General features: G+C 53.7%; 1 protein-coding gene across 1 annotated transcript in view; it reads right to left on the minus strand.

The window, feature by feature from the left end:
• Positions 1 to 517: 517 nt before the first annotated feature.
• LOC109489099 overlaps positions 518 to 25055 on the minus strand; it is a 24860-nt gene continuing 322 nt past the window's right edge. Inside the window, exons 2-4 of the mRNA XM_019796108.2 lie at positions 24823 to 24974; positions 3213 to 3493; positions 518 to 1706 (exon numbers count right to left, since the gene is read on the minus strand). Of these exons, the coding sequence (XP_019651667.1) occupies positions 1532 to 1706; positions 3213 to 3493; positions 24823 to 24974 (608 nt within the window). The 3' untranslated portion in view covers positions 518 to 1531. The remainder of the gene's footprint in view (positions 1707 to 3212; positions 3494 to 24822; positions 24975 to 25055) is intronic.

Genomic DNA, 25055 nt, shown 5'->3' on the forward strand with positions numbered 1-25055 from the left:
TCTCCCCCTGTGACACCGGAAGGCTGGAGGAGGCTAAAGCTGTCTAATTGCCCTTTGCCCAGATCAGATAAGCCTGAGATGGTAAAGCAGTTTTCCTCGAGGGCAGGCCCTTGTTAACAGACAACCGTCTCGGGATGGATTTCTCACAATGGTTACTTGTTTGCTGCGCCCCTGGAAGCATTGTGGGATTTCTCTCCAGTCTTCGACCTGAGCCCCTGGTGGGGTCCTGGAGATGAAATCCTCAAACACGTAGGGATCTGAAGACTGGGCCCTTCGGAGTTTTTAACTCTCTGCTTAGTCTACACCAGGCGTCTACCAGTTACCATGAGAAGAGTTCCTGCGGTTAGGGCTCCAGGGGTTTCCACTCCCCCAGAAGGCTAACCTGCATGTGATTCTGTTTTCCTGGTCTCACCAGTTCTTGGGGTTTGCCCTGTGACCTCAACTGTCTGACGGATCTGAGATTTGCAGTTTGTTCCGCCTTTTTCTTATTGAGGATGGAAGGGATGACTTCTGAGCTCTTTATGTGTTCAAATTGGAACTGCAAAAGTCTGTGTGTGTGTATACAATTTTTTTTTAACATTTAGTAAACGTCACCCTAAACATTTTTGGTTATTGTTGTGTGCAAGCGGACAGACTCTCGCCCCGGAGGGACTTTGCATTTGGAGGGGGAGGCAGGGAGAGGCTGTCATTAATTTTGGAAAATTCTCAGCCATTATTACTTCCGAAATGTCTTCTGCTCTCTTTCTCTCCTTCTGGTGTTCCCAGGACACATATGTTGCACCTTTAATTGTCCCTGAGCCCGGGTCTGGAGGGTGCTGGGCAGAGAGAGGCGGGAGGGGACAGTCTTGAGGAAGGAGCAGGCCCAGCGTTTCTGACCCCGGCCCAGTGCCTTGTCCTCTGTCCTCGGTTGCCTCCCTCCTCACTCACCACACCTTCAGCTTGCTTCGTCCACTCTACGGCATTCACCTGGGCTGTTGATTCGGAGGTGGTTTTCCGAGTGAGGTGCCGTCTAGAACCTGCGCTGGGGGTCTGATAACGCCCCTCCCCTCAAGCTGTACAAGGAGGGCAGGTTCGTGGTGATTCTGGGAGAAGAAATCTACCAGGAGAGCTCTGGTCTCCAGTTCTGTTACCCCCAGCTTCGAGAAACACAAGTGAAGGTCAGGACTCTTCTTTGACAGCATAGCCTGTGAGGTGAGCTTTATTGTACCCATTTTGTAGACAAGGAAACTGAGGCTTGAGGGGGTGCTCGTTCGCCCCATCTCCAGGCAGCTAGAAAGGGGCAGGGCTGGGATTCAAACCCAGGTGTCCTGACTTCAGGGGTAAGCTCCCTCCACTACACCCTTGCAAAGGCCCGGGCATACCTATGGTGAGAGAGCCATGGCTAAGGCTGCCAGCATCTGTCCCCAGATCTACGGGCAGATGCTGTGGGGGGTTTAACGGCAGGCCTGTTGGAAGTTTGGCTTGGAGCCTCCATTGTCTCAGCAAGTTGTAATCTGGCCCCAGGCAGGGGGCTAGGGGTGGAGGCCACTTTTCATGGGAACTCAGGCAAGCCGGCAGTGTGAACCGTCAGGCTGGGACCCAGGCCAAGAGAGCGAGAAGAGAGCTGAGACTTGGCCAAGGCTCTGGGCCCTCGGGAGCATCCAGCTGGATGGGGCCATGCAGGCTGGGCCAGATGCGGGCCCCGAAGGTTCCTGGCGACTCCTGGTCTGCAGGGGAGAGAGACAAAGAGCAAACTGGATGAGGGTCCAGAGAGTAAAGTGTGGCCAACCAGGGAAACACAGGGGCCTCTGGTCACCCAGGAGAGGAGCCCGATCCATGACGAAGGAGCTCAGAGGCTCCCGGGAGGAGGGGACCCCAGTGCGCCGAGACCCAAGAGATGAACACAGGTCGCCAGGACAAGAAGGGGCCATGGCCCTTCTGGTGGAAGAAGCAGCAGGTAAGAGGAGCCTACTGATCAGAGCATGTCTGACCCATTTGGGGAGGTTCGTTTTCAAGCAGTTCAGTCTCTCCTGAGGGTCAGATGGGAGATACAGCATACAAGAACTGAAGAGGGGTGTGTGGAAAGGGTCCAGATGTGAAATATTGCACGGGACCGGGACACACACACACACACACACAGCGTCATTGTTTATCTGAAATTCAAATTTAACTGGACATCCTGTATTTTTTTGTGTGCTAAATCTGGCAACTTTAGCCTTGGGGCAATTTGGACTTAATTCCTAAGTAGTGGGGAGCCATCAGAGGCTTTTCAGGAGGGGAGGACATGATGCGATTTGCATTTTAACAGGGGATGGGCAGCATGTGGAAGGAAGAGGGCTGGGCTAAAGGCAGGGAGGCCAGCCAAGAGAGAAGCCAGCGGGATGGAAAGGGGGTAGGCAGACAGGGATTTATCACAGAGGTCAAGCCAATGGGCCTTGGTGACCAACTGAGTGTGGAAATTGAGAAAATGGGGCAGTCAAGGTTGGCATCCACATGTCAGGGCAACTAGATGGATGGTGGTGACCTTTCCTGAGAGAGGAGCAAAGGGGGAGGGGCAGGTTAGGAAAGAACCAGGGGCCGAGTCCAGCTTTGGACACAGGGAGCCCAGGTGGCCTGAGGGTCCTTCTAGAAGAGGCGTCCAGGAGACCACCAGAGTTGGAGGTCTGGAATTCAGGGGAGGGGCTGGGGCAGGAGGTCGGCGTATACTAGCGTTTGGAGTAACACTACTGAGACCATAGGAGAAGAGGAATGTGCTCAGAGAAGCCACACAAGGTGGGAAAAGAGGGAGACTGAGGCTGGCACCCTGGGAAATGTAACAGTTGAGAGGACACGGAAGGAAGGGAAGCTGGCGAATGACACCCAGAGGCCAAGGCCAGGGGTTGGGGAAACACAGGATGGGTCTTCAGGACCCTGTGTGGCCCTGGACGCTAGGGCAGGAGAGAGTCAGAAGGAGAGCTAGTTGGGAAGTGTGAAACCCTACCTGCGTATCCAGTCAGGTGAGCCCAAAGTAGTCAGGTGGCTTTGGCTACCAGTGACCTGACGGGGAACATTTCCGCGGAGTGGTGGGGGCAGAAGCCAGGTGCCTCAGGAGAGAGTGGGAGGCAGAGGCGACCCTTTCTGGAACTTCGGCTGTGAGCCATTGGACATGGTGGACGGGCCCCCGCCATGGATGCCCTGTCCCCACTCCACCCCCACCAAACCAACAGTGAAGAAATAAAGCAGGTATAACTCACCCGTAATGACGAAGAAGCCGGGACAGGAGACACAGGAAGAAAAAAGATTTCAACAGCACCTTGAAAGATGGGAGGCGAGGGAGAAGTGGCGAGTACATTCGCGACTTCAGCTTCCAGGGCCCGCAGAGGCGATGCTGAGAATGACCGGGCCGGCCTGTCCTGAAGAATCCAAGGGGCCTGGGTCCTGGAGGGACCAGGTGAGGCTGGAAGTCTGGACACAGAGCTGTTGTTCCCAGGGTTCGTAGGTGGCTATACGCACGGAAAGAGGGCATCGGTGTCTCCTTGGAGGATTGAACCACAAGCACTTGCAGATCTCAGGCATGGCAGAGAATAGGACCACATCCTGAGCCGTGGGACTTCTAGCCTTTTCCCCTGCTCTACACCCAGAAGTATGCCTGCCATGCTCTACCCCCAAACAAGAGGTTGGAGGAATTGTCTCTTAAGTGACCAAGTCCCAAAGGGTGCCCCTTCATTGATGACGATGCCTGGCAGCCAGGATGTCAGGCGGAAGAGGCCGCAGCGAGGTCCGTCCTAGACCCCGGCAGGCGCAGCGGCAGGAGTGGGGAGCCTGGAGCTCTTTAGCAGGCAAACTTTGTGAGGGGATGCGGTGGCAGGATGACTGGGAGAGAGAGAGAGAGAGCATCTTGTGAGGACCCAGGGGCCATTTTCCAGCACAGAAAATGTCGTCACGATCCTCGGGGGACAGCCCAAGAAAGAATTCTTCAGTGACAAGGGGTTTGTTCCAAGTTTGGGGGCAGAGGTGAGAGCAGAGGATGGAGCTCGGCTGCCGTGAGGGACCCCAAGGAGAATGGAACTTGGTTGAGACGCACTACTCCTGGAGGCTGGCTGAGGAGGGTGTCCCTCATCTTGGGGAGCAGGGGGTCGGAGCCAGGAGCTGTCAGGGCGGCAAGAGGTGGTGACGTGGCCACAGAAGCTGAGGATCGTGATGCCCTCCCAGGGTCAGCACGGCAGAGGACGGTGCCAGAATCAGGCAGCCTCTTCTGCTGGAAACGACACAAACCCCAGACTGGCTTACACGCAAAATGGCACGCATCTTGTACACATCCAGCCACAGTGTAAGGGGTTTCAGGACTTGAGCAACACCCCCGCAGTGGCTGACCCCGACTCCCTTTATCAGGGTTGGCTCCGTTCTCCAGCTCCGTGACGTGACCCCCCAGCAGCTCCCATGACCTCAACACCAAGTCCAGGGGAAGGGACAGGGCTCTTCCTCCCTCTCTCAAACCAGAGTTCTGGGAAAAGAGCCCTATTGGTCCTGATTGGCCTGACCTAGGTCACGGGCCCATCCCTGAGCTAGCTGATCGTCACAGCCAGAATCGTGGACAGCTCTCATGGGTTTAGCCCAGATCGTGTGTTCCGCCCCCAGGAAGGGATACGGAGTTTGCTACTATGAAACACATGCGCTGGGGCACGAGGTCCCCCAAAGGCGAATCAGGGAACTACTGTCCCAAGAAGAAAGAGATGTTGAGCAGCAAACGTACCTGATGTCTCTGTCACTGGGTCCTCCCTGAATTCTGGGGAACCCCTGATTCTAGGCACTCAGTACATGTTTGTGCGATGAATGGATGGACGAATGGACAGACAGACAGACGGCTGGATGAAGGCATCTTTCCAGCTCCCTGGGAGGATAAACGATTTCCCCCTCTGTATCTCCCTCTTTACTTACCCTTACACTAGCCAAGCACAAAATCACCTTTGTCTTGTGCAGTATCCCTAGCACCCAACGCAGTGCCTGGCATAGAGTAAGGGCTCAGAGAACAACTGAATTGACAAATAAACCCATCTACAGACAGAGCCCCCAGTTTGGCCACTTACCCTCTGAGCCTTAGTTTCCCCATCTGCAGTGGGTGCTACCTTGGGCACCAGGCAGCCATGGCAACGTGTCCAATGGCTCCATGAACATGAGCTCTGACTGTGGATGTCCTTGGTCCCAGCAGAAGCGCCTCCCACACCGGTCACCAGCTCTGCAGGACAATCCCAGGCCTGGCATGGAGGTGGTTAATTGCCCTCCTAAACCACAGAACAACTTCTGCTGTACCCCACCCCCTCTCTGGCTGCCAGATCCACAATCTAATTTTGCACAGGCTGCAGGACTAATCCATTTAGCAGAAGTCATGGGGAAGGGAAATGAGGGGTTAGTGATGGCCCCCAGAGATCAAGGTTTGGAATACATTGAACTCCTGGGTGGAAAACTACTGGGAAATGAATCCCAGCGCTACAAAAAGAAGGGCGTTGTCATGGTCAGAGCTTAACAGAGATAGAAGAGGCAGAGCTTTCTCAGAGGTGGTGAGCCTTCCATCCCTGGAAGCATTCAAGCAGACACAGGGCACTTAGAGGGGACATTTACTAAGGATTAGAAAGAGTACTTCCTTCTATTCCTGGATTCTTAGGATTCCAATCCAGCCCACGGTGACAGGGAGGGAGTTATCTGTAGCCCCCATTTTTCAAATAAGGAAACCGAAGCCCTGCAGGACCAAGGTCCTTGCCCCCAGGTCACTCCTGGAAAGGTAGCCACGGTGATAGGCAGTGTTGATTGGAACGGGAGCCCAGGTGCCAGGCTGAACACCCTACTAACAGAATCAACACAGTGATTCCTCTCTCCACTTTACAGATGAGGAAGCTGAGGCTTGGGGAGAGTAAGTAATTTGCCCCAGGTCAGAAAGTCCAAAAAGCAGCAACATCTGGATGCCAACTCCTGTCTGAGCTCCGACTGACGCCAAAGTCCAGGCTTTTAACCAGAGCAGCGGTTGTAAACTCCGGTTTTCACGTTCTTTCTGCTATTCTTTCCCCTGAGGCTCGTTGCTGGGGACACAGGGGCTGCTGGCAAAGTGCCCCTCCCGCTGGCTTCCTCTTCTGGGAGAAGAACCAGAAGGACAAAGGGAAGTGGGACAAGCTGCTGCTGTTCTTACCATCTCTCTCTACCCCCTGATTTTCACCATGGAAGGAGGGGTCTGTCCCCAGGAGAGAGAGGCTCACAACGCCAGGGGACAAATACAGGGCAGCAGCATGGTCCTGGGTTGGGCCCCAGACACTGGCCCTATAAGGAGCAGAGCTACCCATTCCTCCAGGACATCATGGACATTTCCTGAGCACCGTCTGTGCGCCAGGCACATTTGATCCATTCTCTCATTCACTCCTGACATTGACCTAGAATACTTACCTGACAGTCATTAGCCTGGGAGGCCCCAAGATCACCCCAGCCTGTGAGATACTGATGGATGCTACTGTGTCTAAGCTGTCTTCTGGCCTGACCCTTTCCTCTGCAGTCCCCAAGGCCTCCACCAACTGTCCACCCAATACCTGAGGTCTCTTGGCCCTGACCCGGGTAGGAAATTTGGGAGCATCCTAGTGCCACCTACTGGCTAGTGGCGGAAGTACAAGGAGCTGGGCCCAGGAGTCCCGCAACCCCGTAGCAGACCCAGTGGGTTGATTGGTTCCCTCCCTTGCTGCAGAAAAGATCTCGGGCAACTTCCAAGAATGCATAATGCACCACCAGAGCAGAGAATAAGGGTGTGGGAAAAGGAGAAAGAAACACAAGAATGGGAACACGGAGGAGGCGGGAATGAAGTTAAAATACAGACCATAAGGATTGACTGTTCTGGAAATAAGACCACAGGCTCAGAAAATTGGAAGGTGGCTTCTGTCATCAACAAAGGCACAGAGAAATGCAGGAAGCACCCAGCAGCCATGGCCAAGTGATAACTCATCTTTGTTCTATCCCATGAGTTTATAGGTTTATAGGTTTATAGGGTACAGAGCACGTGCTTGCACGTACCCTCACCACATCTTTTCAGAAATCCTGTCGGGATGCACAAGGGAGAGAGGTCCTTATGATGTAGATTTGAAAAACGATACATTTTGAAAACATGGAGTTACAGAAAACAAAATAACGTATTTACACGAAAAAAAATACAGATATACATTTGAAAAGACAGTATTCTTGAAAAAATAACAAAGGGAGTATAGTTTTGAAGGACTAAGTGTTAAGAATATTCCTGTTAAGTGAGTGCTTAATTTTTGGGCTACACGGCGTGAAGTTTTTTGCTGCGAGGGGGCATACTTTGGCTGTGGAGGGCCACACCTTGGCTCTAAGCCACTAGCAGGTGGCATAAAGGGGGGTCAGTCATAGCCGCTGCCACAATCCCAAAGTCTATGAATGAAGATGAACCAATGGCTCAGGAAAAGCACGACTTTGGTCCAAAATGGGAATGGGTTGCTCTGGGGCTGGGTGAGGGGTCCCCAGTCTGGGTGAGGGGTCTCAGGGGAAGAAGGCGGAGTGAAGAGAGAGCTGCTCTCCGTGACAGCCTCCCCGTGAACCACTTCACGAAGCGTTGTGCCCGATACAATCCGGGTTTTAATCATGACTCTGCACTTGTTAGCCGAGGGTCATGGGACCCTTTACTTCATCCGTCTGGATTTCAGTGGCAGGTCCAGCCCCCCGCCCAGGGGTGCTGCTGGAGCTTCCTGAGATAAGGCACAAGGTGCCGTGGAAACCAGTCAGAATCACCATACGACCCAGCAGTTCCATTCACAGGGGTGGACCCCAAAGAATTGCAAGCAGGGACCGAGACCTGTACACCAATGGTCCTAGTAGCTTTATTCACAATAATCCGAAGGTGGAAAGAACGCACGCGTCCCCCAGCAGATGAAGCAGAGACAAAATGTGGAGTACCTATGCAATGGGATATTATTCAGCCTGCATTAAACCGGGATATAATCCTGACCCATGACAACACGGACGAACCTGGGGAACATTGTGCTAAGTGAAATAAACCAGACACTGAAGGGCAAATACTGTAGGCGTTCACGTAGGTGAGGTCCCTAGAGTAGGCAAGTTCATTGAGACGGAAAGGAGAGCTGAGGTTTCAGGGGCAGAGGGGAGAGAGCAATGGGGAGTTACCATTGAATGGGTACAGCAGTTTTGGTTTGAGATGGTGAGAAGTTCTGGAGGTGGGTAATGGTGATGGTTGCACAAGACTGAATATACTTCATGCCCCTGAATGGTACACTTAAAAATGGCTAAAATGGTAACTTAAAAAGAATTTTTAGATAAAAAAATTATATGATCTTAAAAAAAAAAAAAAGAAAGAAAGAAAACGTAGCGCAGAGCCTGGCACCTGGAATATACCCTCCAGCTCTGTCTCCGTTCCTCCCTGTTAGACCGGGAGCCAGCTTCCTGGGCCACTGTAGCCGGCTCCCACTAGGGGGAGCCCGCGCTCCTCGCAAACACCCACAGAGGTGAAAGGGAAGGGTCTGAACTCTGAGGTCCTGCCGGCCAGAAGGAGGTGTTGCAAGCTGGGTGGGCTGACAGGACCCGGAGCTCGAGTCGCGGGTTCCACTAACTGAGCCAGCCAGGCACCCTGACAGTGGTTTTTTTTTTTTTTTTTTTTAAGATTTTATTTTTAAGTAGTCGCCACACCCAACGTGGGGCTCAAACTCACAATCCCAAGATCGAGTGTTGCATACTCTACCAACTGAGCCAGCCAGGCACCCCAACAGTTTGGTATTCTGAGTTGAGCAGGGAAGACGTGCCCGTGTTCTAGACTCTTCTGCAGAAACTGGCTGTTTGTGAGTTCATCCCCTCCCTTCCTCCCTTCCTCCCTTCCTTCCGCAAGCACTTTCCGGCCCCAGTCCTGCACTTGAGGAACGCGTGGACCCAAGATCCGGAGATGCAGGCCCACGTGAGCAGTGCGGGGCGCTGGGGGGGGGGCGGGGAATACCAGAGGGGCCTCTGGCCAGACAGTGAGGGGATCAGTGAAGTTTCCCCAAAGGAGAAGATTCCTTCACCTGCTCTCAATGGGCGGGCAAGAGAACGCCAGACAAATGTGAGGCTGGGGAAGGGAGAGCGTGTTGCCGGCAGAGGAAACGCCAGTGCGAAGGCCCAGAGCAGACAGAGCCGGGCTTCCTGAGGTAACGTGTGCGGTAGGCGCCGCTCGCGGATGCACAAAGGCACCACGCCAGCACGCACCGTGAGGGGCAGTTGCGGGTAAGAAGCAACCCCCTAAAGGAGAAGACAGCTGTCTTCTCTTCTCTCTCTTTTTTAAAAGATTTTATTTATTTATTTGACAGAGAGAGACAGCCAGCGAGAGAGGGAACACAAGCAGAAGGAGTGGGAGAGGAAGAAGCAGGCCACCAGCAGAGGAGCCTGATGTGGAGCTCGATCCCAGAACGCCAGGATCACGCCCTGAGCCGAAGGCAGATGCTTAAGGACTGCGCCACCCAGGTGCCCCTCTCTTTTCTTTTTTTTAAGCAAGCTCTACACCAAGGTGGGGCTCGGGCCTACGACCCCGAGATCAAGAGGTGCATGCACTAGTGTCTGAGCTGGCCGGGTGCCCCAAGATGACAATTCTTATTCAGGGAACCTCCGTGAGCTCCAAGTGGAGTGGGTTGTTGTGGGATGGTTTCCATGGCGACTCTGCTTTCCTCCCCCGAAGACTCCGCAAGGATGCTTCCAAGGGCTCTTCCGACTCCATGGCCAAGGCTCCCTCAGCTGGGGATGGAGTCCGCTCCCACCCTCCACTCCCGGCTCTGGGTCCCCAGGCCCGGAGAACCTGAGCCCCGTGAGTGTGCTCTCACACACGGGGTCCACACTTACCCCAGGCTTTTCTTTTCTTTTTTTTTTTTTTTAAGATTTTATTTATTTATTTGACAGAGATAGAGACAGACAGCGAAAGAGGGAGCACAAGCAGGTGGAGTGGGAGAGGAAGAAGCAGGCTCATATCGGAGGAGCCTGATGTGGGGCTCGATCCCATAACGCCGGGATCACGCCCTGAGCCGAAGGCAGACGCTTAACCGCCATGCCACCCAGGCGCCCCAACCCCAGGCTTTTCTGCTCCAGCCCCTGCCTACTCCCCCCACCAGGACTTTGCCAGGCCGTTCTGGCTACACCCCCCTTAAAAGGTAACTGAAACTGAGAGAGAGGCAGACATTTACTGAGGTTTGAATTCTTCCCACCTGGCGTGGGAGTGGGGAGGGAAGGTGCCGTCTACCAAAGGTCAAGGTCTTGGACACCCCTTGCCTGACCTCCATCCCAAGGTCAGAGCATTCAGTCATCATCGCATCCACTCATACCTACTGAGCATGTGCCTGGCCCCCTACCAGGCCCCCAGGACGCAGACTGAGGCCCAGGAGCTCATAATCTAGTGGGAAGAAAGCCTTGGAACAACAAAGTAAATGAACTCCAATACCCTTTGGGTATCATGGGCAGGTGGGCTCTGCCCACTTTGGACTGCATTGGAGAAGACAGAGAAGGATGGGAGCCCTGAGATCAGGGATCTGAGAACCTAGACCTGGGAGGGACCTAAAACCCTCTTGCTCTGGAATAAATGCTTGTGTCCCCCTTGCTCTCTCTTGGATCGCTCATTCTGGGAAAGCCCACTGCCATGCTCATTCTCCCGACAGACAAGTCTGCGTGATACTCAGCTGAGCCCTCCTGCCAACAGCCTGTACCAACTTGAAGTTTTTACTCACTTCTTATCTGCTTGTTCTAGCAATTGCTGAAAGAGAGACGGTGGGGTAAGTGAGCTATCTCAGAAACAAATCCTCCAGCCCCAGACCGCAGCCTGGCTGACACTGATTGTGAACTCAGGCAAGACCCCAAGCCAGAATCCCCAGCTAAGCCGCTCCCAAATTCCTGACCCACAGGAGCAGTGGAATAAGTGGATTTTGTTGTTTCAAGTCACAGAGTTTTGGGAGAATTTGTTATACAGCAACAGAGAGATAATATCCAGGGACTGATCCAATATATAAAGAGAAGCAAAGATATTACAAAACGATGGAAGCCAGATTTCTCACCGTTGGAGAAAGGAATTTCAAATATGGAAAGGGAGAAAATTAGAATGACCTCGTGGTGTCGGACAGAAAGTAGAGCTCTTGGTTGGCCATGTCTGCACACAGATGTTGAATGGATATAGATGTGAGTGTGGGGGGGTATGTAGATACACAGGTGTAAACACGCATGTAATCCCAGCTCTGTCCACCGAGGCCTCAGGACAGTGACACACCAAGAGTGGTGGGCACACTTCATGGGCTTCTAAATACCATTTTCTATTAGGGGCGCTTGGGTGGCTGATTCTTGATTTCAGCTCAGGTCATGATCTCAGGGTCCTGGGATCAAGCCGTGCATTGGGCTCTGCCCTCAGTGGGCTTGAGGATTCTCTCTCTCTTCCTCGGCCCTGGCCCATGCTCTCTCTCTCTCAAATAAATCTTTAAAATTAAAAAAAAAGATTTTATTTATTTATTTGAGAGAGAGAGAGAGTGAGTGAGCATGGGTGGGGCTAGGGGAAGGGCAGCCAGTGCCTGGTTGACTCAGTTGGTCTGCCTTAGGCTCAGATAAGAATCCCAGGATCCTGGGATTGAGCAGGGAGCCCGCTTCTCCCTCTCTGTCTGCCCCTCCTGCCCTCATGCTCTCTCTCTCTCTCAAATAAATAAATAAATAAAATCTAATAAATAAACCAATGAGCTAAAAAACACATTGCAAAAATATCATTCTCCATTAAAAAGAATCAAAGCTCCTTAGGGAAATGACTGATTTCAGGGCACAGAAAATACAAAATGAGCCTGAAATGTCCTATTGTGCCCCAAAGTAAGCAAGTGTATGAAGAATAGGGGGACAAATCAAAAGGAGTGCCCCCTGGCCACATCTGAAAATATTTGAGTGTCAAAATATTGACAGTAATAAACCAGTCTTGGTCATACTGATATAATCCACTGAATGAAACAGGAATCCATGAGTCTGTCCTGATAGCAATAAATAAGTGAATACGTTGGAAGTTTGATAGAGAGTTGGATATTTATATATTTCAAAGTAACTCCCCCACAAAACGCTCATGAATTACAAATGGGAAAAGAGTAATTTTACAGTGGGGAAGCCTAGCAGACACCATCTCAATGAAGCTATCAGAAATGAGTCAGGGGCGCCTGGGTGGCACAGCGGTTAAGTGTCTGCCTTCGGCTCAGGGCGTGATCCCGGCGTCCAGGATCGAGCCCCACATCAGGCTCCTCCGCTATGAGCCTGCTTCTTCCTCTCCTACTCCCCCTGCTTGTGTTCCCTCTCTCGCTGGCTGTCTCTGTCTAATAAATAAAATAAATAAATCTTTAAAAAAAAATGAGTCAAGTGACAATCCTGAATCACCTGGTGAGATGCAGTGAAAAGAATGCAGGACCATTTCTGTGATGGTCCTGTAGATAGATAAAGTTTTTCCTAATTTTTTATCTTCTTGTGCTATCGATTACTGGAAGAAAGATTGTGGATTTGTCTATTTCGCCTTTTTGTTCTCTTGATTTCTGCTTTATATATTTTGAAGCTACCTTATTAGTTGCATGCAAGTTTAGAATTTTTATATTGGCTTGATAAACTGAACATATTTTCCCCCCACTGTGAATAACTCTCTTTATCTTTAGCATTGCTGTTTTTCACTGTAAATTCTACTTTTGCTGATATTAATGTATCTACACCAGTTTACTTTGGGTTGGCATAACTTTTTCCATCCTTTTCCTCTCTTCATTTCCATATCTTTGTATTGAACATGTCTATTTTGTAAGCAGCATATGATTGGGTTTTATTCATTTTTTTAATTCAATGTCTTCATGCTTATCTTTCAATTGGAGTATTTAATCTGCTTACATTTAATATAATTGCTGACATATTTGGCTTTATGTCTCCCACCTTCTTGTTTGTTTTCTGTTTGTCCCACTTATTTTCTGTTACTTTTCTCTCCTTTCTTGCTCTCTCTTGCCAACCTGAAAGTACATACCCAGCAAAAAATACCCTTTGAAAACAGAAACAAAGCAGAGCTATGCCAGGCAAATAAAAACCGTAGCAATTCGTCACCAGCTCACCCCCATCAAAGGAATTAGGAAAAGATGGTTTTCAGGCAGGAGAAAATGGATCCCAGACAGAAACTTGGAGATGCAGGAAGAAATGAAGGCCAATGGAGAGAGAAAATACATGGTTAATCTAAACCAATATTGTCTGTGTAAAACAATAATAATATCCTCTTGTGGAATTTGAAATATATAAAGAATTAGAGTACCAGATGGCACCAGAAGACAATAGCGTATAAGTTAGGAGGGGGTAAATGGAGTTTTAAGTGGCCTAAGTTTCCTGCATTCTCCTGCAAGTGGTAAGAGTACTAATTTATACTAGACTTTAATAAGTCAAGGATACATATTGTCATCTCTAGGGGGAGCACTAAAAGACTAGAAAACTGGCAAGCTAATAAAGAAATAACATGTATTAATAAAAAAATACCAAGTCAATCCAGAGTTAGGGGAGAAAGGAGAGAAAATAAATGTATTTTTTTTAACTGAAAAATAAAGTAACACACAGAAGAAACTTCAGAGGTAATAAAAATCTTAAATTGGGAGGGGAGCATATAGTGTTCCATCCAACCTGATTCACAACCTTTACATATATTAGATAACTATAGTTTTTGTCTCTATGCTGTAGTTGATAAAAATAAATTTATTTATTTTTAAATATTTTATTTATTTGTTTGTCGGAGAGAGAGAGAGAGCACAAGCAGGGAGAGGGAGAGGGAGAAGCAAGCTTCTTGCTGAGCAAGCAGCCCAATGTGGGACTCGATCCCAGGACCCTGGGATCACGACCTGAGCAGAAGGCAGAAGCTCAACGACTGAGCCACCCAGGCGCCCCCGAAAAATACATTTTAAAAATGTAAGGAGAATAGGACCTGGTGTGCCTTGCAGCCTGAAAGGTCAGTGACCAGTCTGGTTCCTTCCTTGGCCCGGCGCTTAGTACTCGTAGAGTGACAGAGCTTCTGTCGTGACCCGCCTCTCCCACACGGTGGCGCTGCGGGGCAGGCTCAGCCGCTCCGGGCAGGGGTGGGAGCAGTGGTGGGAGGGAGTGGGGTGATGTCGCGGCGGGGAGGGGGCGGCGCATCTTCATGAACAGATTTATTTCTTCAGCATCCTACCGACAGCCTTACCAGGTGGCATCCGGAGCGCTCGCACGCAACAAGTCAATCGCCCCCGTAGGTGGCCGCGGAGCATTCCAGCGCCAGCTGCCAGGCCATTTTCCACGCCCTAGTGCCGCCCAGACCACCTCGCGGCGCGCTGCGAAATGCCCCGGTGCATCCCCAGTGACAAGACCGGATTCCCAGAGCATGCCTGTGGGCTCTCACAGGGCTTGTCACATCATCGTTGGGGCCCAGCTCCAGAGGTAGTGAGTTCTAGGTCTCTGGAGGTGTGCAAGCCATACTGAGCCACTCCACCTGTCAAGGGAGCTACCAGAGGGTCAAGGGGATCTTGACTTGGATGAGATGATCCTGGGTCTCTCTGGGCTAAGACTGGGTGTTTCTGATTTCTGGCTCTGAATTCTCCTACATGTAAATCTGAGCGTATCCCTGTCTGCTTAAGACATTCCATGGCTCCCCATTGCCCTCAGGAGAAAGTCCAAGCTCCTAAGCCTGACTCCTGAGGTTCTTTACCATCACCACACCGCCCCCCCCCCAACCACTGCCACCTGGAGGCACCCCATGCTCCAGCACACTGAATCCTTCCATTCCCTCCCACCTGGCATGCTGGCTCACCTCTGAGCCTTCAGCAGGCTGTTCCCATTCACTCAAATACTTTTCCACCCCCCAGTTTTTCTTGTCTAGCTCTGACTCATCATCCTTCAGACCTATAGTTTAAATGTTGCCTCCTTCTAGAAGCCCCTCGGATCCCTGCTGCCCCCACCCCAAGCTTCTCTCACCAAATACCACACTGGACTCTAATTATACATTTATTGTTTGCCTCCCTAGTGGTCGGTGGGCCCCTTGAGGACAGAAGCCAGTCTCCCTGGGTCATCACTTCTCCCCCACGGCTAGGATGGGGTCTACTAGGTGCTCCGTAAGTCACTGTGCCTTGAATGTCCAAGAGCGTGCATGGAATAGTGGGGCCCCTTCCTTTTGTGGTGCCTGAGGGATATGGCAAAGGCACTCTGTGGGCTGCAGATGGGAGGGGCATGGGAGGGACCAGGCCTAGTTACAACAGCTCATTCAGAGGAACCGCTGGGCTCCCCTTGGGCTCCTGCTGCCATGCAAGAAAAACCACAATGGCGAGAAGCTGCCGGGGGCCCCTCCCCAGCACGCAGCATGTGGCTGGACACAGGCTGGCCTGCAGCTGCTCCAAAGAGAGAAATGGGTGAGTGGCTCAGCTCCACCCAGCTCTGCCCAGTGTCCTTCCTGCACAGGCAGTCCCTCCCAGACCCCGATGTCCAGCTCATATGCCACACTGACATTGGACGTTTCCCCCTGAACACCCTCGGCACCCTAAACTCATCAAATTCATCGCCCTTCTCCAAATTGTTTCTCCTCCTGGTTCCTTGCTCCCCACGCTGCACCCCCATCACTCACCCACCCCCAGAGCCTGGTCTCTAATCAAGGACCCCACCATCTGCATTGCTGATCTCTCCAGGGTCCAGTGAGGACAGCACTCCCTCCGCATCTGCCCCTCACCCCTCCCGCACTCCACATTACAGCCAGACTTTCTTACTTTCAGTTCCCCAAACAAGCTGACTGCTCTCTCCTCTTGACCTTGTGCTGACCCCTCAGCCTGGACACCCCCTTTCTACGTGGCAAATGCGTCTGTGTCCCTCCAGTTTCTGCTAAGATATCCCTTCCTCCAGGAAGCCCTCCCAGGTCTGGTGCTCTTCCTTAGGGCTCCTGCGGTTACCTGGGCTTTCCCATCTCTGCCTGGGGCGAGCTGTGTTGCCAAACCAGGTGGTCAGTGTTGTGTCCCCAGCTCGCTAGGCTGCTCGGCATCACCTGACCTAGTGGTCCTGTCCTCCTTGCCCAAATCCCTTTTCCCCTTGGCTCCCAGGTCCCCGCTGTCTGGGCCCTCCTCCTGCTCACAGGCTGCTCCTTCTCAGCTCGCTTGACTAGCTCTTCCTCATCTCCCTGCCCCTTGATGTCCACACGCCCCAGGACTCCTCTCTCCTCCACCTCCTCTCCTTTGATGCTGGCATCAGGCGCAGGGCTTTAAATCCCATCTGCATGCCCACAGCTCCCAGGGGTCTGTCTCACCCCTCACTCCTCACCCCTGCACTTGACGGCTAGCTCCCACCTCCAACTTAGCGAGTTCAGTCAAGCTCTCAGTTCAAACTCCCTTCCTCCAAACCACTCCTCTTCTATAGCCCCCAATCTCCTGGCTCACGAAGCCCTAAACCCTGCTGTCATCCTTCTCCCTTTTTATCACCCCACATCCAATCCCTCGGGAAGGCTCCTGGCTACCTTCCAAACGCACCCAAGTCCCACCCTCTATCCCCCTCCACCCAGCCACCTGGCTCAGTATCTCTTGTTGGGTCAAGTTTGGTGGCCTCCTGACCCATGTCCCCACTTCAGCCCTGGCCCCTTTGGTCTATTTCCAGCCCAGCAGCCAGCTGTAAGGCAGGTCACCCCCGCCCAGAACTTCCACAGTTCGGAGTAGGAGCCGCGCCTTCCCTGCCAGGGAGCCCTTCGGGAGAGGACCTGCTCTTCTATCACCTCAATGCTGTTCCCTGAACATCCCTGCCTCTTGGCCTTTGCACTGGCTGTTCCCTCTGCCTTTGACCCTCACACCCACCACATCTGCCCTGCTCTTCCCTCGCTGCTGGCAGATCTCTGCTCGGAGAGCAGAACCTGACTCCCAGTATTTTCTAGCCCCTTCGTTCTGCCTTATCACCTCCCCAACATGCCCTATGTGTGTATTCTGTCTCCACTAGAATGTAAATCTAGTAAATTCACCACCACCACCAGAGTACTCAAGCCACCATTAGTGTTTAACAAGTGCTGAATGAGCGGGGGAGAGGGGGAGGGATGGATGGGGGGTGGGATGGATGGGTGGGGTGGGATGGGTAGGTAGATAGATGGATATGTGGACAGGTAGATGGAGGGATGGATCAAGGCGTTGACCGTCAGGTGTCATCCCGGGCCCGACTCTACAAGAGGAGGCAAGTCTGTGCCTCTGGAACCCACAGTCATTTAGGAGCACTTGAGATGCTGAGATCCTGACTGGCCTGTGTAGGACTCCCCAGGCCCCAGAGGATTTACGCTGCTTTTTCCCAGCAGCGAGGACAAAGTGCTCCAGAATGCCACACTGGTCCAAATGTTAAGTTCTCGTGCCCCTTGACGTGGCACTTCTGCTCCTGGGCGTCTCTGCATCAGGAACGCTAGCATGAGCACGTGGGAAGAGCTATGTGTGCCGAGAAGGTCATCCTGTGACCCAGGGACCAGCCTGGTTGTCCCCCAGTGGAGCCCCGCTGGTGAAGATTGCTCGGCGGCCAGTACTAGAGTCCAGGAGGTACACCCGTGTGCTGAGGAGGGAAGATTCGGGGTTGAGTTGCTAAGTGACAAAAGATCCGTTATATAGAATGTGCTACGTGTGGTGTGAGGAAACGCGTACTCTGTGTGTGTGTGTGTGTGTGTGCGTGTGCGTGCGTGCATCCATGTACGTGTCCGTGTGCACAGGAAAGAGGTGGGGCTCACACTCTCCCACCTCCTAACCGTGGTCACCCCTGGTACACAGTGGGATTGGAAGGGAAATGTCCTTATTAGTCTCTGTACTTTACCAACTTTTCTTTCCACAATAAGCTGGTATTGTCATTGGACACGCATTTTTAAAGAAATTGTCCCACTGTACGTTTCAGCATTTGATTTGGTGGCAGTTGGGTTGGGTGGGAAGGTGGGTAGATGGGGGAGTGGTGAGTTCCCCCAGGGCGGTGGGTGTGGGATCTGTAACCAAGCAGAGGCCAAACCAACCTTGAAAGCCTCACCTTGGCTTTCAAGGCTCACGTCTACCCAATGTTTGAACACAATCTCCCGATATTCCCAAACACACAGAGCGGGGAGGGCGGGTGGGGTCAGCAAACTAGGGCCTGCCGGCCAGATTCAGCCCATCAGCTGTTTTCGTACAGCCGTTGGGGGAAGAATGCTTTTTGCCTTTGAAAATGGCTGGGAAGTAATCAAAAGAAGAATACCATTTCACAACACAAGAGAATTATGTGACAATCAAATTTCGGTGTCAACAAATAAAGTTTTATTGGAATACAGCCACGCTCATTCATGTGTGTATCCTCTCTGGCTGCTTCCGAGCTCCAACGGCAGAGCTGAGAAACTAGAACGGAGGCCGAATGGCCTGTAGACCCCAAGTATTTACCGTCCAGCCCTTTACAGATAAAATGCGCTGATCCCTGATAACTTCGGTCCCAAGCAAATCAGTCGGCTAGGTGGCCCCACTACTTGGCCTTTGCTCTCGGGTCTGTGCAACCTCCATGCTCTCCCTCTCTCTCTCTCTCTGTCACCTCCCCTTGTCTACCTGCTGGAAAACTAGTCATCCTGAAAGATCCTGGCAAACTCCCCTGTGACCAGCGGGGAGAGCGCCCTCTGCTGACCCCCCTCTTCTGGCTGATGCCCAGGTATGCCTGCCCCTGTGCCCTCCCACCCCTATCCCAGTGGGGATCCTCAGGGGCAGGACTGATTCATTTCTGGGTTTCTGGTGCTTGACACCGTCTCTGGCTCAAGTCGGCCGAATGGCATGAATTGCCGTCATTGCTTTGTGGGTAAAGTCCTTCCAGGCTTCATGGTTTTTCCCGACTCACCACAAAACCTGAAAACTAGCCAGGAAGCATGGGGTGGGAGTGGGGGGTGAGGTTCAGGGGGAGTGCAGTGAGCTGAGCTCATGTGGGGGGGGGTTCTGATGATACAGGGGCTTTTCCCAGGGCAGAACCACTCTGTGTGATCGTGGAGAGCAAAGGAAGGCCAATGCAGAGCAGCAGGAGGACATAGCAGAGGGAATTGACTGCCTGGCAGAGAGTGAGTTCCCCATCCTGGGAGGTAAGCAAGCAGAGGTTGGATCAAGAATGTTATGGAGGCGACTCCCGCCCTCTCAGGGGGCTGCCCTGGGTGAGCCTCTGACCTGGGGCTCTTGGAAGCCTGGTGTTCTCTCAGGGCAATGACCAGGCACTTTGGTGCCAGGCACAGGGCCGAGATCTGGGGGCTTGGGGAGAAGACGGAGAGCACTATCCTAGCCGGCTGCTGAAGACCCCCCCACGTCCTGCCAGCCTGTGTCTGCACCCTGCCGCCCACATGCAGAGCGTGCCAATGTCTGCGGGGCTACCCGGCCCGAATGCGGGGCAGGGCCCTGGGACCCAGCAGCTGGGATGGCTCGATGGAGCCCCACGATTCATCACGAAATTGATGATTTCACAGAACCCTGGGGACCGTGACCACCATCCCCGTCCTCTCAGGCCTGGAAATCCCCAAACTCCCGGCATTTACTGAGAGCTCGCTGCCTTCCGGGAAGGAGCTGGTTCTTTAATGAGAATTCGGCGTCACATTTGTGCGGCAGGAGGAAGCCACGGCACACACTGTGGTTGAGGAGTCCGGGCCTTGGAGCCTGCTGTGGCCACCAGGGGCAAGTTACCAACCTTCCCGACAGCGCCACAGAGGACTCGAATTTCTCGTCCGGCCCCAGATTTCGGGCCCGTGTGAGGTCGGTGAGCATTTCTGTTCCCTGAGTCCTGCTGTCCTCAGGACGATGGTTAGGATTCTCGGAGAGCACGTGGAAACTCCCAAGGGCCCCGTGAGCACCGGGGCTGCCCTGCTGAGAAGGAGCCCAGCCGCTCCTCCCCCGGGGGAGCCGATGACAGGGCCAGCCCGTGACGTGCCCTCATGCCCCGTTGGCTGGCTCACGACTTGGCAAAAGTTGCCAACCCTCAGTTCTGAGGCCTTTTGGTGAGCCACAAAAGCAGAGCCACCCCTCTCCTTAAACCCAGGAGATGGTGAAGGACAGTTGTTCGGGGCCAGGGCAGGGGGCAGGAGGGAAAGTAGGGCCACCAAAGGTGGCTCTCACGGAGGCCAGAGCAAGCAGTCATTACACAAATATATACTATAATGTTACATGGGATGCTAAGTGCCAGGAAGAAAACCCAAAAGTTGGGGGCAGGGATGGATAGAGAGTGATGGGGGGGGCATGATATCTTAGAGAAGGTGGTCAGGGAGCTGGTATTTGACCAGAGACCTTACTGTAGATGGGGTGAGCCTCTGGGGGAATCTCGGCCCAAGCAGAGGAAATGACCAGGCCTCAGGGGGAGAGTGGAAGGGGCGGTAGAGGACGGAGAGAGGGAGGGAGGGGCCCAAGGGGAGGGAGGGGAGAGGGAGAGGGGGAAGGAGGGAAGAGAAGGCAGGGAGAGAGGAGGGGAGGAGGGAGGAGTGCTTCCGCTGGCCCTGTTCTAAGTTCTATCTGCATTAAGTCACGCTCTTGCCAGCCCTCCTTACCTGTCCTTACCCTACAAAGACAGACAAAGACAGCCCTCCTTACCTGTCCTTACCCTACAAAGACAGACAAGGAAACTGAAGCTCTGAGAAGTGGGATCACTTGCCCAGGGTTGCCCAGCTGGTAAATGGGGAGCTGGGATTTGGACCTGGCCGGCTTACCTGTCCTTGCCCGAAAAACCCAGCCAGTTAGTTCCTGGGTGGACTCTGGCCCATGTCGGTTTGTGTTCTGGAGAGGGGCCATGCGGGGTCAGCTTAGAGACCCAGGAGGAGCCAGGCACCGTGGGCTCCCCACGGGCTCCATTTGGGTTTGAACAGCAGGATTTAGCTAGAAAACCAGAACTCAGGGCAGGGAAGGAATTGAAAGCTCTCATGGCCCAGAATGTGGGCTGCTACGTGGGATGGCATTGCTTGCCCTTACTCCTTGCATCTGCCTGGCCAACTCCTCTTCATCCCTCCCAGCCCCATTCGGCTGGCCCCTCCTCTGCAAGGGCTTTCCTGATTCTGCTAACCAGACGCTCCCTGTACATACACTCTTCTAGCCTTCACATCCCTGGGCTTCAATTCTTGCCTTAGGTCTCCGGCTCCCCGGCTCAGTCCAGCCTAGGCTGTGGCAGGGGCGGAGAGAGAGAGTGGTGCAGACAGAGCATCGTCCCCAACAGGGAAGCCAACCGATCGTCGGCTGACCACCAGGAGTCCACTGTCGGGCTCCTCTTCCCGCTCCTTCCTGCCGACTTCTCTCCATGGGGCCACAACTTGGGGCCAGTTGCCATCAGTGACTCTTAGTTCCCTTTCTTTACACAGAGTGACAAGTCATGTCTGGAACCAGGGGATTCCCGCCGCCAGAGCAGGGCCGTGCCATGGGCTGGCGCGCTGGGCTGCGTCCGGAGCTTTAGCACCCCCATCTAGACCCGCTGGACCCCCTGCTCCACCCGGCGCCAGCCTGCAGCCACGGCCTCCTGGACATCTCCACGTGTCTGTGGGAATTTCCCACAACACAGCTCGATATCTCTATCCTCAAACCGTCTCCTCCTGGGTCTCCCCCAACTCCCTAAACCAATCTGAAAGCCTTAGGAGTCCTCCTGGACCTATCTCTTGTCCCTTCCTCCACGTCTGATCGTGCAGCAGCACCCATGGCCCTACAGGTATCCGTCCACTCCAGTCCTCCTTGGGCCACCTTGCTCGAAGCAGCCTTTCGTGTCCCTTTCCTGTTTCAGCCTGCAGTGGCTCCCACCCTCCCCCAGCCACAAGGCCCTCCACAAAGTGACTCTGTGCCCTTTCTTTTCTCTGGGACGGTTCCCCTGACTGTCCACCCAGGCCCAGCCACACAGGTCATTGTTCTGTCCTTCCCGCTCCCCAAGCTCCCTCCCATCTCAGGGCCTTTTCGGTAGCTTTGCCCACTGCTGGTTGCTTTCCCCGAACATGCTGGTCTGGTCACTGCTCAGATGTCACCCCCTCAGAGGTGTCTTCCCTGATCACCTGGCTGCAAGCAGGGCCAGCTGTCACGTGGCCCTGACGAGCACTCCTCTCTGTCTGACGCTGCATGTGCCTCCCCCCAGCTAGCACATCACTGCCACAAGAGCGCGGCCAAGGCCATCCCAGCCCCTAGCAGAGCCACGCACAAAGGCAGTACTCGGTAACTGTTGGTAGCATGAGTCCAAGAACCAGATGGGGCTGGAATACCCTTTGTTGCCACTCCAGGAAGGTACAAATGCTGGCACTTTTTGACCCTGAAAGTTCACATGTAGGGTTTTACCCTGGGGAGGTCATGAGACAGATGTGCTCAGAGAAAGTTCGAGATACCCGTCACAGTTGTTTCTCAGCCAGAATGACCGGCAACAACCTCAGTGTCCATCAGTAGGGCAGAGGCTCAAAGCAGGTGCGGCCCAGCTCCCACGCAGCTGCTAAGCAGGAGACAGATCTGTTCTGCATTGTTGTGTCACCAGGGGAAGGACAGGGAGACCGGTGCTCAAGACACATTGATTGTAAATGAATCCCTGAGCTCCAAGCTCCGGTTGCACAGAAACGTATCTAATTCATGAAAACAGAGAAATGAATTGGGAAGGTGTGGGAGCCGCCTGGCTAATGCAGCTCTGACCTTGACCTGTGAGAAAGTGCTGGCCAGGGAAGGAAGTGCCTGGCCCTGGGCCACACTGCTGCCTGGGGGCCCAGCCAGACCTGGAGCCCAGGTCCCCTTCCCACTGAGCCCCACCTCCCGCTCTCAGTCAGTCCTGGGGCACAGGCTTTGAGAGGGGCTTCCTGAGCCCGCCCCAGACCCTCAAGGTGAGTCCCTGCTTTCAAAGCCTCAGCTTCCTTGACTGTACAATGAGCTCATATTCTCCCCCACCAGGCTTACCCCTCAGCTAGGCTGTGAGGATGATCAAAGTTTGGATAAGAATGAGCATTACCCTTTACGGAGGACTTGACACACGCCCAGCCTGGTCCTGCCCTAAGGCTCAGACGGCTGCAGGAGGAAGCACTGTAGGGAGCCCCATTCTACCAGTGAGACCCCCAAGGGTCCTAGCTCTTGTCTCCCAGTTAGTAAGCGGCAGAGTGTGCGTGTAAGTACGCAGTGTCTATCTCAGAGACCTCCCACTCTATCTAGGATGTGACCCCAGAACCCCCAAAAGTTTCAGGGCCCCGGGGAGCTGACAGGAGAGCTGGATCTGAGTTCATTTGTTGGCTGGTGGTCCCAGGGCCCGACCTTTCAGTCCTAGATCCCTCCCCACACGACAGCCTGTCCCCCCCCACCCCCACTGAATCAGAGAGCTAGCAAGCTGGGTGCCTGCAGCTGCCTGGGTAGGGCCTGACCTCCCTGTAATTAAGGCAGGGGGAGGCTGGAAGCTGGGAGCTCTGGCAGCCAAGGTTGGAGGGAGGGGTAAAGGGTGACCCTGAGGCTGGTCTGACCACGTCAGCAGCCACTGGCTGCTCTGGGAGCAGCTGGGCAGGACAAGGTGGCAGGGAGGGGCCCAGGTGGGTATTGACTTCCTGCCATCCCTGGCCTGGGCCCTCCTGCCAGCTTCCCAGCTTGTCCCCTTGCCCCCCAGCTCCCTCCTCTTGATGCCCCTCTGCCTGGGCACCAGAACCATGCATGTCTCCAAAAAGCTGGTCACAAAGGTGCAGCTTCTGGTGTTCTCACAGTGCTGGGGGGCAGAAAGCTTTCTCCTGCTTTGTTTGTTTGTTTTATGTATGAGAGTTTTCTCCTGTTTTTAGTGCGCAGAGCGTTACAAAGACTGGGAAGGGGCTGCTAGCGGGAATACCCAGGCATTCCTTAGAAAGGAGGCCATTCTCTAGAATGCCTTCTGAGGCTGCCTGACGCCAGCTCCAAGACTGTCATTCCAGGTCCTCCTCACTCCAGCCCCAACCAGCCCATCTCCCTGACCTTCTCCCAGTGATCTGTCATTCCCACTGCTTATTACCTTCCATGCCTCTGCTGGTGCCGTTCCCTCTGCCTGGGATGCCCTCACCTTCCCCTGCTCAGTCCATCCAAATCCTGCTCTTCTCCTGCTGTCCGGTTCACATGCCTCCCCCACCCAAGACAGCCTTCCCTGATTGTGCCAAAATGACACATTTCTCCCACAAGCCTATGGCCTTGGTCTGTATTCTGGGTTGAACGCAGATTGAATGACTTTGCATGTTTGTCCTCCCCGCTGCCTCTCAGCACCAAGGCTGTAACTTCTCTGGGGCCCTGGCCTGTCCTGGAGGCCACCCCCAGCCTTGGATAAGTCACTTCCCCTGTCTAAGCTGCACTGTCCTCATCTGTAAAACAGGAAGGCCAGCGTTTCTGCCAGAGCGACCCGTGAGCAGCGTACCAGGCCATGTGGGTAAAGGCTCAGAACAGCGCCTGGCTCCGGTGGCCGCTCGCTGAGTGGTACCCAGCGTTCCAGCTGCTCCTGTTGCTCCAGGAGCCAGAGGGGCCTTTCTAAAGACAACTGGGAACGTGTCAGTCCCACAGACTGTCCTCGGGGTCAGGCCTGAGACCATCCACGTGAGGCCCTGCCTGGCCCTCTCCTGCTTCCCTCCCCGATTCCACCTCTCTGCACCTCCCCTTCATCCTCCGTTCCAACCCCCCGGAGCTTATCTGGGGGCACTGAACGCCCTACATACGCTGTCAGCTCAAGGCTCTTGCACGATCACTCCGTTTACCTGGCACACCTTTCCCCCTTGCTCCCTCCTTCACCTGACCCACTCCTACTCATCCTTAGGTGCTCCTGTCTCCAGGAAGCCTTCCCTGACCACCTCCCACTGCCCCCCGCCCCGCCCCCGTAGGGGAAACATCGCTGCTCTCTTTTCTGCAGCACTTCCCCCCTCCCCCAACCGCCGTGCCATGACTTGCTTACCTGTGCGCTCCAGGAGGCCAGACGCCGTTGCTCCCCGCTGTTAACCCAGCACCTAGCGGTGTCTGGCAAGGAGTAGATGCTCAGAAAAAAGTTAATGACTAACTGAATGGATGGATGAGTCAGTTGTGCATCCCCCGCGCTGCAGGAAGTGTCTGTAGAACAGATTTGAGTGGGAAGTTCCATCAGGGCCTGGGAGAAGCCCCTGGGGTTTGGGCACTGGGTGGTGAACACAG

The sequence above is a fragment of the Ailuropoda melanoleuca genome, chromosome 7, assembly GCF_002007445.2.
Source record: "Ailuropoda melanoleuca isolate Jingjing chromosome 7, ASM200744v2, whole genome shotgun sequence".
NCBI lineage: Eukaryota > Metazoa > Chordata > Mammalia > Carnivora > Ursidae > Ailuropoda > Ailuropoda melanoleuca.